At 36.8% G+C, this 15,049-nt stretch overlaps 2 protein-coding genes across 3 annotated transcripts; one reads left to right on the top strand and one right to left on the bottom strand.

Moving 5' to 3' along the window:
• Positions 1-1,227: 1,227 nt before the first annotated feature.
• enpp5 (ectonucleotide pyrophosphatase/phosphodiesterase 5) lies at positions 1,228-5,227 on the bottom strand. The gene is made up of 4 exons (XM_065257250.2): positions 5,135-5,227; positions 3,115-3,977; positions 2,852-3,028; positions 1,228-2,749 (listed from the first exon to the last, which is right to left on the bottom strand). Exons 1-4 carry the CDS (start codon positions 5,215-5,217, stop codon positions 2,367-2,369), a joined length of 1,506 nt encoding a protein of 501 aa, XP_065113322.1. The 5' UTR covers positions 5,218-5,227; the 3' UTR covers positions 1,228-2,366.
• A 15-nt stretch (positions 5,228-5,242) lies between these two features.
• fam167ab (family with sequence similarity 167 member Ab) lies at positions 5,243-14,830 on the top strand. 2 transcript variants are annotated; one of them, XM_065257252.2, is made up of 3 exons: positions 5,243-6,002; positions 8,436-8,923; positions 13,315-14,830. In XM_065257252.2, the coding sequence occupies exons 2-3, from the start codon at positions 8,585-8,587 to the stop codon at positions 13,576-13,578; spliced, it is 603 nt and encodes a 200-aa protein (XP_065113324.1). In that variant the 5' UTR covers positions 5,243-6,002; positions 8,436-8,584; the 3' UTR covers positions 13,579-14,830. The 2 variants fall into 2 exon arrangements, with proteins under 2 accessions (XP_065113324.1, XP_065113325.1); XM_065257253.2 differs by lacking the exon at positions 5,243-6,002 and adding an exon at positions 8,139-8,230.
• Positions 14,831-15,049: the final 219 nt, after the last annotated feature.

The following is a 15,049-nucleotide window of genomic DNA, read 5'->3' as shown; positions in this document are numbered from 1 at the left end:
CTTCGGCCAGTATAGATGAATAATATTTGACATCATTCTGCACTTCATCTTTTTATCAGAAACCAGGCTGTGAGGTGAACTTAACTGTATAGGTTATTTTAAAAGGTAGGTGGTGCCATAAGTCCCAGTCTATATGAAGTACAGATTGGTTCAAGGAACTATATATGTTTGGCAAATCCCACCCTACTCCTAAAAATTTAATAAAGCAGTTATAAGGAGCTCCTTCACAATTTTTTTTTTGCATTGAACACTATACAGCACCTGTGTGTGTGTGTATATACACTAGTCAACATTTGAAGTGGATCAAAACCTTTCCTAAAAGTTGTCTTAAAACCAATACCCAATATCCGTTCTTGTCTTAGGACAACTTGGATAAAAGTTTTTGATCCACTTCAAATGTTGACTAGTATATATTGGCAGTAGGGCTATCTCCATGATTAAATAATTGTCTCATCACAACCGTTTGATCTCATCACGAGGATTTCAGATCACCGCAATGATTGCATATCTCTTTAAAAACACAAGGGGGAGCTGCAGCGCCTGTATAAATGAGACACTATCAGATGGCTCTCCTTTACTGACAGTGTAACGTGATGCATTACAAAGCTATTCATTAAAGTGGAAAAAAACGACATTTAAAGAAATGCTGCAAAACATTGATAAGTAGTATGAGGTAAAGGTAAAACATACATTTTCAAAACAGCAGTTGAAAATGTAGTGATGTGAAGGATGCTATTAAGGATCTGTACGGTTTTTTTTGTGTGTTTTTTTTGCAGCCACTACAGACTTTTGGTCCAGTAGCCTACTAATATGACCTTAGTAGGGTTGGAATACTATTTAAGGCCTGTTCTGTTATATGCATAATTTTTTCAGTTAACTTTGTGTTTATTTCTTATGATAATTTTTAAATTTTTGAAATATATATTCATTAAATAATTACTTTAAAATTTGTGTTATGCATATTAATATGTACTACCTGTTAAACCTTGCAAAAAATTAATTTAATCACAACAATGTGTGAAAATTCTATAATGAACAAAAAAAAATGTATGAGAATAAAATGTCAAAGCAATAAAACAACAATTTATTAGACAATTAACGTTGCTTTTATCCAAAATGACTTGCATTGGATTCAATCTATACATTTTATCACTGTGTGTGTGTTCACTGTGAACCCATGATCTTTGTGGTGCAAACACAATGTTATACCTAAACCAAAGGGACACATGCAGTCAAACCACCTGTTTATTTATTTTTTATGTATCGCTTACAAGACTCAGACAGGGCAAAATCAAACATTAGGCCATAAAATCCAGAACATGTAAATCGAATCCAGTAAAATCATAGACATTAAACGCAAATCACAACAATCTCTGCACACATCCATATAGAAAGTCCCTTAATATAACAAAAACAATTCTGCAAGCAGCTAACTACAAACTACTTCAGCAACATTTATATCAAATAGCTTTTTTTTTCTCGCTTAAGTCTTTGCACCAGTAAAAGACAGATCACAGTGTTTTTGCCCCACAAAGGGCTTTTCGTTAAATATCATTTTCAAAAAGTACAAAATACATTAATGCAGAACCTATCCTATTACCACGCAAATTTTAAACATGACAAACGAAGATTTTGGCACACCTTTTGTTTTTTTTTTAGAAATTATGAATGGTAGTACATTGTGCAAAATGCAGATAAGCTAAATATCCTACAAGTCTCATCTCTATCCTGATTAGCTTACATTTATCATAGTGCAACACAGAGGTAGTTTGAAAAACTACCTGCTTCTTTTTATTAACACTTAGTTATGTCAATCTGCCAACATAATTGCATTTAACTACTTAACAAAGAAAACAGTAATGAGTAGGAAAACCAACAAACTCTAAAAGCAACTACTACTATTTCATCTCCCTTAAAATTTCTGTTTCTTATCCCACCACCTTAATAAAAATTCACTTAATGCAAATCCAAGTGCATAAAGCAAATACATTTCCTATTAAATAAACATTTTAAATTTAAAGGAAAAGCATGGGGATGCTAACATCTTTATTTCCTTGAACAATAGTTTGTTTTTAGATGACAAGAATCAAGTTATCACTGACAATTTTGCCAGAAGAGGGCACTATTGGTTCAGTCAGTTATTATTTCATTGATTGGGCTACCACTGTCCATTTGTATTATCATTCCCCATATTGCTTTTGGTATATTCAACTTTGGCATGGTACCATAAATACTGACTGAATACTACTGACTACAATTGGATTCGTGGCACTGGAAACCGGTCAGTGCTACATGTTTGATAACCTCTTAATGAGAAAAGTGACCCTTATGTCAAAATAAGAAAAGCTGCATATTTATTACAGGTGCTACAGTAAGGGCTGTGTTATCTCACTGTTGGAGAGATGAAGAGGTGGGAGCTGCCGCTGTGTCACCTGCTTTACAAAGATAAAAAGGAACCCGACCACGAGGGCGGAGCCAAGGATAGACCCCATAGCCCAGGCGTAAGAAGGCTCTTTGGGCACGGGTGGTACTGCTGGCTTTGGGGTTGATGTCTCCACTAAAAGGTCTTGCACGTTTGACAAAGAACCATTGTTGGGCAAGGGCTTAAGGCCGAGAATGTTGCACATGAGAGGGTAGAGGTCGATGGACGTCATGGAGGCCTTGGTGTAGTCGCAACGGAAAGCCGGTCCACGGGCAACAAAAACAGGTTGCATGCTGCGAAGGCTGTTGTTGTAACCATGGTTTCCCACTGTAAATAAGCATATATGCATTATATAACTGACTGTGATAGAAAGCGTGTTATCTCAATGCTTAGCAAACACAATAAATTGTTTAAAATACAATTACGCACACATAAAAGACCCATTTCTGTTTTGCATGACCGTCCATCCTTCTTTGACTTCTATTATCAGAGGCATTATCCTGACGTTGTGTCTGTAGTGATAGTGATCTGGAATCTCCTCCTTTTTATACACAACCATGTTCGGATTGGCGTTCTTCAATAAACTGTAGACTTCTTCAAGTTTGCCTAAATTAATAAAAAAAGATAATAGTCAATAAATTAACCAGCATATAACACCAATTTTAACAATGATGACCCTAATGCATAGTTACCTTCTTTAGGCAAAATGCCAACTACAGGGCTCTTGTCTATCCACGTGTAAAGATCGCGGCTAACATAGGTGTCCAGCTCAATGAGCTTATCATGTGATAACTGCGCCATTCCATGATCGCTTGTAACAATAAGATTGACCTTCTCATAAAGACCGGCTGTTTTGAGCTTTTCCCTGAGGAATCCCAGCTTCTCGTCGATATCTGCTATGACTACATCCATCAGTGGGCTCTCTGGACCCAAGTTATGGCCACTCTCATCCGGCTCCTCCCAGTACAAGACACCAAAATTGATAGCTTCTGGTCCCAAGAACCAGTCGATGAGTTTCTCAACCCGGCTCTCAAAGGGCATTGACGCATTATAAATCAAGTAATGCGTCGGGAACGTTCCACCAATCGCCACATCTGATCCAGGCCACATGGCAGCCCCGCTTTTCCGTCCGGCTTTCTGATTGGTCACCCACAACGGCACTGCCTCCTCCCACCACCACGCATCATACATTTCTGGCCCCTCCATGGAAAATGACCGGTTATGGACGGGGTCATACATTTCGTTGGCTACAATGCCGTGGGTTTCGGCATGCAATCCCGTCACTAAGGAGTAGTGGTTAGGGTAGGTCTTAGTGATGTAGGTGTTCTCCACTTGCTCCACCTGTACCCCTTCTTCCATCAGGGCACGAAAATTTGGCGTGGGCACTCGGTTCACATAATCCCACCGGAAGCCATCAAAGGACACCAGTAACAGCTTGCTCTGCTCGTCCTGCTGAGAGCGAGATGCCAGCAGTAGGAATAATAAGCAACATAGGAAGAAACTTCTCAACACTAGGGGGTCCAACATGATGTAAGATATTCTGTAAAAAGGGGACCTACAAAAAAACCCAAATGAATTAATTGCAAGCATGATGGTATTAAGCATTTTCTACCAGGTCAAATGTGAAATACTTAGTATGAATGTTTATTTTTATTTTTGCTGATAAAATACTAATATACTAAGTATAAAAAGCACATATTACTAGTATATTGGACATAAATGGTCATTTAGGGCTCAATGTAAAATTAAGAATACACTTATTATGCTAATATTCAATTTTGTATTAGATTTATGCATTTGACAGTCATTTACAGTGCCTAGCATGCTATGCATTTTATCAGTACTTGGGTTCTCTGCGATCGAACCTATTACATTTAGTGCATGCGCACTCGATCTACAGAACATGCAATAAGATAAAGGCTATAAAAAGTTTATTTTTTATAGTACACCTATGATTTTATACAAACAAATTCTGGTGTGCTGATGATATACAGAAAACGTTTAAAATAAATTGGAAAAATATAAAGAAAAGAAAATGTATAGTGTTTGAAAAATAGCCTACGCACGTTAAACTCATCTAAAATTAAGTAAAACACAAAACAGACGCATTTCTTTCAAATAAAACAGACCTAGTATGTTCGTTTTAGTCAAATGCTATCACAAACGCATTATTTATCCGAAATATATGATAAGCACTGCACTTCCGATTATTCATTTTATATATAGCCTACATCATATTTAGTCATGGCTGCCTGTGCATCGTACTTTCAGCCTGACTGCTCCGTTAACAGGTGCATTTCGCTAATACAAAACAGATTTACCAACACTATAAACAGTGATAGTTAAATCGCGAGTCAGATGAAACAAAACATCATTTAAATGTTACAATATTGCAGTGCGTCAGTGAACACGATGACATCATTCACAATGCAGTGCGTATATCTGCCTTTTGCATGCTATACCGCTCGCTCATTTGACTATTTTTATTTTAATCTACAAAACAATCCCAGTCAGATCAAAATGTATAAGATGTGTCATTAAAACTGAACCGCGAAATTCAGCGTTTAACGGAAGATGCTGCAAACGAACGAAACAAGTTAGCGCAGTGCACGGTGCATGACAACGCTGTATGTCTTGACGTTACATTATAAAAATGTCACTGATATGATAGAAAATGAGTGTCTAAAATAAGCAATGAATCGTTCATCTTACCTCTGTGGACAATTTCTGGCCTGGAAAAAAATAAACAGAGGGTTGAGCGAACACAGGAAGTCCCGCCCATTTCTCGCTCCCATAATCAACTCATTACAAAATGAGATGTCGAAAAACAAGTAAAACGTAAATTGATTGACAGATTCATTTATTGTTTATGTAATAGCTTGTAATATAGGCGTAATAGAGCTGCTGGGATATTTAAATGACATATCTAAAAATAGTAAGTGTAAATAAAAATACTCTACTGTTTTGCTTTACATAGTTTCAAAACTGTTTATATAAGCATTCATAATATTAAAGGCATACACTGCATTTAGAATTAGATAAAATTTAACATTATAAATGCTCGGCTTCATGTTGTCAGGTGAAAGTGACAACCTTCACCAGCAGAGGTCAGACAAACATAACAAACGCAGTTGAATTAATCCAATATAATATATTTTCAATGTCTATTAATAAACATCAGGATATATCACGGCAAAATTTGGTGCCCATCATTCATCCCTTTTAATTTCTTAAAACAAAAAATACATAACAAAAACGGACTTAATTTGCACTGCACTATAACGGGATGGAATAATATACTAATGCTATCTAATAGATTCACATGTTATTAAGTTCCTAAAATGTAAAATATTATTAATACAGGAGCACTACTAGTACATCCCATAACTTATTGTTACTGGCGATCCGGGTGATGCTGCTGTCCTCGAGGCTCTTAGTGGATTCTTTAGCGTCTCCACGGCAACCCCAACCTGACGTAACGCTCGCCCCTCCTCCATTCAAGCGTCTCATCTCATTGAAGAAACAAGTGTAGTGTAAAAGCACTGCTGATCTGCCGAGAGCCTAATAAACTACTATGAAGGTAATCCCGTCTTTAACTTTATTCATATTTTTTACTTAATAGTTTCGTTCTGTACGAAGTGGTCGACTTTCTGAACTCAACTAAATATTTTAATACAAAGAAAAAGTGTTTAGATAATATTTTTTTAGCACATTTGTACCGGCAACAGCTTAAGAGTGAGCTTTTAGCTGGTTGATACGTTTGTATATTTAGATCATTGCGGTTATTTATTTTATCTTAAATAAACATCTTTATATTATAATTTGTTGCATTTAATGGCCTTAAATACACCTATAATGAGTGCGGTTTAAAATAATCTTGTTTTTGTCAGTTTCGTGTACCTATATTGTCTTGACAGGTTGTTCAACACTCAAACAGGTTTACTTAAGCTGTATTTACAGAGTTAATCATTCTTGTGATAGATGATTAATTAATAAAGGTTTTGGTTGGGAATAAGAGGAAAAATACAACTGTTGCCATTACAACCGAAGAGCTTCAGTGAGAGATGGAAAAGACTGGTCATGAAATGAGACTCTGTCTGGATCGGTTCATTTTTATTCCAAATAGGATAACAGTTTTGTGCTGAGAGAACAAGATTTGTACTCCAGTAAATACAGTTCAGTTAACCACATCTAATTAGCCATGGACAGATTCTGTTACAAACTCTCTGTTTGGGCCAACAGCATTTAATATGTCTGGAAAATAGATATTTTCCCTTGCAATCTGCATTTTAAATAGGCTACTGCCTCACACAGCGTGGAAAGATACAGCTTTAAAGGGATAGTTCACAAAATAAGAAAAAAGAAACTTCTGCCCTCTTTCTTGTGTTAAACGCAAAGGATATTTTGATAAGAGTAACTGCACAGATGATGGTACTTATTGACTTTTACAGTAGGAAAAACAAATACTATGGAAATCAACTGCGTGCTTACCATCATTCATTAAAATATCTTCATTTGGTTTCAACAGAATAAAAGATCTTACAGGTTTACACAACATTAGGGTAAATTACGACAGGAGTTTTCATTAGGAAAAATGTGAATATCATATCTCGTCGCAAGTTATTTTGGAAAAACAACATGTAACCAAATGTAATTTTATTTTGGCTAGAAGTGAGTTACTCATCATGACTATATCAAGTCTATAGTTAACCCAGACAGTAATGACGGCTATTTGTTGCTGGGAAAGTCCCAGTCCAACACATATACACTCGAAAAACATTTGTTGGGTCATAGTTGAGTTATTAATGGAACGCTAGTTTTACGTTTGGTTAGCTTTGCCCATTTTAGACCAAATGTGTACCAATTTTTCCCAATTAAATATCATTAGATCTCAATAGGTCCACATATTGAGAAATGTGTTGGAATTTGTGTTTCTGAAAGGTATACAGTAAGAGTGGTCTGGGTTGAATGGTTCACGCTGTGAAATGAGTCACATTAACCCCGCCACACACAGAGCTTGAAAAGTAGAGGAGGTGGAGAATGAATGTTAAATGAGCCGAAACTTGAGGGTTTTGATTAGTCACAGGGGCCAAGGGGAGGTTAAACTGGTGCCAATTAAGTACCAGTGCTCTTCAACGTCTAAACCCTCTTATGGGCGGATGCATTCATAAAGCACCTGGGGTGATGAAATAAGGCAAGGCGATGCTCCAAACATCACACATACAGATCAAACAGAGATTTGTCTAGGAAAGTTTTCAAAGTTGGGTGGTCCTCAGACCATAATGGGGTGGATTCCGGGACAGGGTTTTTAGATTAATTCAGGGCTAGACCTTATATTAGGACATTTAAGTAGTTTTCACAAACATTCCTTACAAAAGAACAATAATGGCGTGGATCTTGAGATAAAACAATGGCACTGATATATATTGAAATATGTCAGTGCAAGATATTTTTAAATGAAGGCAGGTCAAACATGCATTTTAATCTGGGACTAAGATAAGATAGTGCTCCTGGAATACAGTATGGCCTCTTAATATGATGTTGTAATTAGTAGTTTTGATTATCATTATAATTTTGACTTTATAACGAAAGACTAAATCAGTGGCATTATATTCTTTAGTCATTGTCACAGGTTTGGCTGTTAGTGTGAGGTGACATTTCAGTTCTTAAAGCAGACAGCCCTTCAGTGCTGACTCATAGGCGCTGCTTGGTTGCTATGGCAACGAATAGTTTTCTCACATCCAATATGATACGAGACAGACGGAAAGTTTAAGCCATGATTTATTTCTCGTACACATAGATCTGGAGGTAGGTTATGCTTCACATTATATATGTATTTTATATCAAATCTAAAGAGCTTGGATGTTTGTCATAATAAAGTATTTTTAAATAGTTAAATGGATGGATGGATGAAGAAGCAACTGTGGAAGTCCTGTGGTTGCAGTGCATGTGCTAAAGAGGTGATACTGCTGGAAAAATGAAATGCCAATATCTTCATTGATTTATTTTATAGACCCACAGACGTGGCATCCTGCGAGCTTCAATCGGATCCAAAGGTCTACCACATCTTTATTGATCAAACAAGGCAATGAGATCGTATGACCACAGAAATTGATTTTCACAGTTTATTTTCGGCTACACCGTTCACTTCCTCAAAAGGCCATGGATGCCAGCTCAATACCTCAGATCAATATAGAGGATTATGATGGTCTCGAGGTGGCCCCAGATGATCACTTAAGAACGTTGAAAGCACTGACGGAGAAGCTAAGACTTGAAACCAGACGTCCATCCTATCTTGAGTGGAAGGCCCGTGTTGAAGCTCAAAACTCTAAAGGCTTAGCAGTTTCACAAGGGTCATCGGAGATGGAGAGAAGTGTTGGGCTGAAGTCCAGTGGAAAACCTCAGAGGAATATCACAAATGCAGGAAACAGCCTTACTACTAGAACCCTTGGGGAGTTTGGAAATATTGACGAAGCTCTTGTTTGGCTTAGAAAGGAACTGGTAAGTGAAACCTCATCTTTATTTGTTGACCATTTGGTGAGCATTGCAATTCATGTTAAAGTGAGCAGAAGGGATGCAGAGCAGATGGGTACGAGTCTGTTTCCTGTGTAATCACTTCGGTTCCACTCGGACATGCGGCTCATGGCATATTTGTAAGCACAGGTGTATGATAGCTGACGCAATTGGACTCCATTTGTTCCAGCAGAGCCCGCTTTCCATTGCTTTCGGCTTTGTGTATGTCCACAAACATTTGGGCATAGAAACTTGGATGCAACCATGTGAAACAGCAGGGACTTTTAAAGATCCTCTAAGCTCCATTTAAATGTAAAAAATTTAAAAAAAAAAAGATAGACATTTCAATAGGTTACTCAAATGGCCAATGGTAAAAAATCTACATAAGTTGTTACCTTACTTACTATATGATTTAATATCAATAGTTTGTTCTTTTGTCATTAGACACATACAAAGATTAAACAGCATTTCAACTGGATTTGCTGGTTATACTGTGAAAACTGCTAGTATTACTCGTGGACAGCTGTGCATACTGTGAACATGCCAGACAAGTTGACATTTCCCATTTCCAACCTCAAAGCTTTCCAGTCAATTTCAAGTCACAGTCAAATGTAAATAACATAAAATATTATTTGTAGATCATTAACAGGCAAAATTGGTCACAGTGGTTATTCACAAGTAGGAAATGGAGGAGCTGTCTGGAACGCACCATAAAGTCCAAAGTATTTTTCGGTTGTACGCTACATCTCACGCACAGTGAGCGTTTTTTCTTGTTTGGTTTCAGGGTGGGCAGTCTTTTATTTTTATTAACAAATAAATGAAGTATTATTCTTCATCAACCATAATGGAATTGCTTCCAAATTACATATTAACAATAACATACAAAAATGTTTGGAAAAGAATATTTTGAAAAATGGAAAGGGATAAAGAAATACATTTATGAGGTACATGTGTAGCAGCAACACATTTACAAGAAATTCTCTAAAACTTGTCATTTTTTGTTGATTCCCATTAAAGAGCACCTATTTCATTGCTAAAAGCAACGTTATTTTGTGTATTTTGTATAATACAATGTGTTTGCATGGTTCATGGTTTGCATTTTTTTTCCACACATTTTTTGTAGCTCCAAATAACTCTGTCTTCCTCAAACGCTTTGATTTTGTACAAAACTCATTGATCTGAAAAGCGCTGTGTCCCTGATTGGCCAGCAAATCTGTACGTTGTGATTGGCCTGAATACCTCTGGGGTCAGCCGCAAATGTGACGCTCCTTTTCATGTTTGAAAGATTTGATTACAATGCAATGCTAACAGGAGTTAACTTAAGGCTTTGAGTCGAAGCGGGAGGAATTATGATAATGTCGGTCTTTACTACATCACCAATCCCAGGAAGTAAACTGTTGCCTACAATCCGTGTGTTTGTTGTAGTCCAAGAAAAGAGATTTACGTTGGAAACGATAACTCGCATCATCGTTTACTTTGGGGTTTGTACCTTTTGCATATCGTTAACATGTACTAATACAAACTTACACACCAAAGGAAATGTAACCCCTCGTTCAGACAGACAGCGACGTTATCGCTGTGTGTCGCTTGTCTCTTTCAATGAGGCGTTTCTAAATCTTCTTGTCATAAACAAATGAGTACCATCCACGCCAGTAACTGATGAGAGAAGGGTGACGTGAACTCCACTGCTTTGTTCTCATTGGTAGTCGCTCCCGAAAGTCGCTCGACATTTGCATAAAGTTAAACTTTTCTTAACTTTCTCGCGTCGCTGGACACGCCCATACGGTCGCCAACGGTCACTGTCGCTTTATTAAAATTAAATATTAATTTCTACCTAGGGTTTTTTGTCCTTCTAGGAGTTTTTCCCACCGGGTTTTCTCCTAGGGGGTTTTTTAGTTCCAGGGAGAGTCAGCCAACTTTGGCTTAACTTAGCACTTTACTGTATACGTTACATTATTAATATGCTCGCTTACACGGTTTTTTATCCTTAGCCGCTATATTCTACTTCTTATAGTATGTATTGATTTTCAATGTTCTCCTCTACATCTACTCATGTAAAGCTGCTTTGCAACAATTAACAATTGTGAAAAGCGCTATATAACTAAAATTGAATTGAATGGACTCTATGCACGCTTAACTTCCGCGTTTGACTCAAGGCTGCTCTTCAGTTTCCGGTACGGGAGATTTAAAGTGACGGCAGAATCGCTAAATTTACTCGTTGTTTGCTGGATTTACCCAAATTTACAACCTGTGATGTGTGAAGAATTGTCCAGATGTGCAAACTCGAGAAAGGTTGCAAGTCGTCTTATCTCTGTAATCATTATGATATGTTCATCATACTAGCAGAGCTTACATTGTGCTGTTTTTATGATTCAGGATTAATGTCTTTGTAATGTTATCTTAAAGTGTCAGGTAAATTAAAAGACGTAAATGAAATCTCACTGCTATATGAGGAAAAAGCAACACGAACTGCAGCAGGACTTATATTAAATGTGACGTTTAATACCTTTTTTTTTTTTTGTATATTCACGTTGATTGTCAAAACATTTTTACTTGGATATTTTTGAGTCATATCTTGGAACTTTATAGGATATAAATAACAACGCAAAAAGAACTATTGACTATGGTAAAGTCCATTTAAGAAATCTATTCCATTATTTGTTTATTTCTTGTGCTGTTTGTTTATTTCTTGTGCTGTTTATTTTAATACCCTGTGTATTTAGTTTGTTGTGTGTGTGTTTTATTTTTCTCTGAAGTTATTCTTGTTATCATTGATATGAATTTTCTATTTGTCTTTTGCATTTGTTATTAATAAAGCATAAATGCGCAAAATACACGTTTTTTACTGTTTTAACATTTTGCTTGTATAACCACAGATGTTATCTTCGCTAGTACTGATGATAACAATTATACAAAATTCATAAGTATATCAACAACAGATGAATAGCACTGTTATCAGTGCAATTTCTATCTAAAACTAGTGTTAATGCAGATACAGGGTAGCAGTGTAGAAGTTGTCATGCTTGAGTCTAATGCTGTAAACACTATGACACACACCAGTGGTGGCTAGAAGTTCGGTTCTCCCGTCTATAAAAATATACTTTCATACGTTTAAATGTCATTATGGTATTAAATGTGAAGTATAAGTTATTTCTATGTAAATTAAACAACCATCAACAAAATTTGCAGTGTTATTTTGGCTATTGTGGCAACCAACGTTCCTGAATATCATTGAGCTCTATGACTGGCGGAAGTAGTCCAGCATCCTGAGATTTCACCGGAAATACGTCAAGCACCGCCGTGCATAGAGTCCATTGAATTGAATCGCTCGTGTCGCCGGAAGTCGCCAGGTTTCCATTGAAATGAATGAGATCGCGTCGCTCTGCTACTGCTTGTCGTTGGCTGTCTGAACGAGGGGTAAGACCGTAAATCAGACGATAGGTGCTCTTTAAGGATTTACCCACTGATTTATTTCTAGTAAAAAAAATTAAATTTGGTTGCCATTTTTTAAAATCATAACATATTTAAAGTCCCAGTTAACCAGAAATTGCGATCAACTTGACTTCCGCGTTGTGACGTATGAGTGCAATGGAAAAACATGGAAAAATAAGGAAATTAGCAGGCTTGGCTTGTGTTGTCCAATGTAAATTGATTGGACCCAGAAAAGTAGACATTTCATTCACTGAGAAACTCACAGCAGACTGACAGTTGGAGGGGGCGGGGTTATGGATGCTCCGCCCAAGATGTCTAACTGATGCAATCAAGAAAGTCCAGAAGTACATTTTCCGACTTTTAAGTTTATTAGAGCACATTCATTAAAAACAGACTTGCACAGATAAACTGTTTAAAATAAACACTGCAATATATATTTTGATTTCATGGGGACTTTAAACATTTTCCTCCTTTAAGGGGCGATTTCCCAGACAGGGATAAGCTTAAACCAGGACTAGGTCTTAGTTAAATTAGGACATTTAAGACCTTTTTAAAAGCATCATTTATAAATAAACATTACTGATGTGCATCTTCAGACACAACACTTGCACTGATATATTTTAAGATATGACAGAGCAAGTTGTTTTCGGTCAAGACAACACTAACATTTAAGTTAGTCTTGGACTAGGTTTAGGCCCTGTCTGGGAAACCGCCCCTAAATGTAATAACATATCTTTTACTGATGATTAAAATTTCATGTGACAATTAAAAATGAATTTACATCAGACAAAAGCGCACAGTAACTGAGTATTCCATTATCAGCCAATAGTGCGATCTACCAATGGACCGTTACATGCATGCACTGTGAGACATAACACAAGCATTCCCCAGCCTCAATACTTCGAGTAGCCCTTAGATTGATTCCTTTCTCTGTTATGAATCCATAGATGGAGATGCGTATTCAGGACCAGCAGTTGGCCCGCCAGCTCATGCGACTGCGTGGTGACATCCACAAACTCAAAGTCGAGCAGACATGTCACCTGCATCGGCGCATGCTCAATGATGCCACGTTTGGCCTGGAGGAACGTGACGAGCTTTCGGATCTTTTGTGTGATGGACCTGTCACTCCAGGATTTGGCCTCTCATCACCACTTCGTCTTATCGGTGTAACGAAGATGAACATCAACTCCAGACGGTTCTCACTTTGCTAGGGTACAAGTCGGTTTTACAATGCATGTAAAAAGATAGAGAGTACTAAAAAGAAGAGAGTACTATACCGGTTGAAGAAAGTAAATAACCAATCATTGACGCAACAAGTAACATGAATTGTGAGAGAACGTCATGTGCCTGTTATTCTATGTACTTGTGCCAGTAAAACCACTTGTATTGGTCCAATAAACAAAGGATAAACAATGTCTGAGCAATCACACATGGCTATATACCTTAGATACAATCCTTGTTGTGGTGATAACAGATCAACACTTCTGTTATGAATCCCTATGCCTTTAAACAGATATCTATATGGAGTAGATTAAGCAGTTACTCTGTCAGAAAAAACTGTACCTCTTCTGTCGCAAGGGTGGTACCTTTACAGGTATACAAAACATAATACAATGTCATAATACAATGTTGTACCTTTTGTAACCCCAACATTTAAGTGGTACAAAATTGGTCCTTAAAGGTACACAATAGGGTATAATATTGTACCCCAAAATGTACAGCATTTAAATCTGTTGTATACCCAATTAAGGTACAAAAATGAACCTTTGAGGGTACCTCCCCAATGACAAAAAGGCATTTTTTTGTGTACAAGCAAGCATTTAGTTTTACATTTGCTTTCACATTTAGCATTTCCACATAACTGAACTCTTAGGACTTTAAAGGGACAAATCTTTATATAGAAGAATATACTGTATATAACTCAGTATTACTTGGATACAGCAAAGTATATATACTTTCTATAAAATAATACATACCTGCACAAAGTTGTATGCTTATTGTATAACTGTGCCAATAACTACATACAAGCAAAAATGGTATGAGGAGTATTTTAAAGATTCGTATACTTGCAAAGTACAGTAAGGATGTTATTTTCAGTTTATCTATGGGAAAATACAAAAAACAAAGTGGTTTTATACAAATTCACCCATGTAATCTTATAATAAAGTTTTTTAAGTACATTGCCGTCGAGTTGGTCTGTTAGTATGGAAGTCGAGAGTCATCATTTTGCTTTGTGTACATTGAGCTGATGCAGATCTCTAAATATGTAGCCAATTACTTTAATTGGTTCCATTTAGTGCAATCTGGGACTTTGTAACAACGTCTTTGTAGCTCTGCGTTATTTAAATGGCATGTTGCAGTAAACAAATGGTCCGACATATGTGCGCAAACACTACAATAATACAGGACGTAGCCTATCTTATCTCTGGGTTTTTAGATGTCTGTTTGATAATCACAGCAGCGTAATATTATGGCTCATTGGATTTTGTTTAACCATTTAAGAGCTTTATAAAAGCAATTATATTTAATGGTGATAATATAATGAGTGAAAAACGCACAGAAAGACCTCAGAGAAATGTGACTCTGCCTGTAAAATCCAGGTTAAAGTCTCAATCTAATGTTGTAGAAGATAAGGAGCATCAAAGTTTGATTTCAATCGTTAACATGACCTTACTTAGTCAG

This window comes from Paramisgurnus dabryanus, chromosome 12 (genome assembly GCF_030506205.2).
Source record: "Paramisgurnus dabryanus chromosome 12, PD_genome_1.1, whole genome shotgun sequence".
Classification (NCBI taxonomy): Eukaryota; Metazoa; Chordata; class Actinopteri; order Cypriniformes; family Cobitidae; genus Paramisgurnus; species Paramisgurnus dabryanus.
Note: the sequence above shows the minus strand (reverse complement) of the source record. Positions and strands in the feature narration are given on the sequence as shown.

Excerpts from the sequence above, each read along its gene's own strand:
- enpp5 (XM_065257250.2), bottom strand. The coding sequence starts at position 5,217 with ATGGGAGCGAGAAATGGGCGGGACTTCCTGTGTTCGCTCAACCCTCTG. Across the intron at positions 3,978-5,134 it reads GCCAGAAATTGTCCACAGAG|GTCCCCTTTTTACAGAATAT; the intron begins GTAAGATGAACG and ends GTTTTTTTGTAG. Across the intron at positions 2,750-2,851 it reads CAGAAATGGGTCTTTTATGT|TGGGAAACCATGGTTACAAC; the intron begins GTGCGTAATTGT and ends GCTTATTTACAG.
- fam167ab (XM_065257252.2), top strand. The coding sequence starts at position 8,585 with ATGGATGCCAGCTCAATACCTCAGATCAATATAGAGGATTATGATGGT. Across the intron at positions 8,924-13,314 it reads TTTGGCTTAGAAAGGAACTG|ATGGAGATGCGTATTCAGGA; the intron begins GTAAGTGAAACC and ends ATGAATCCATAG.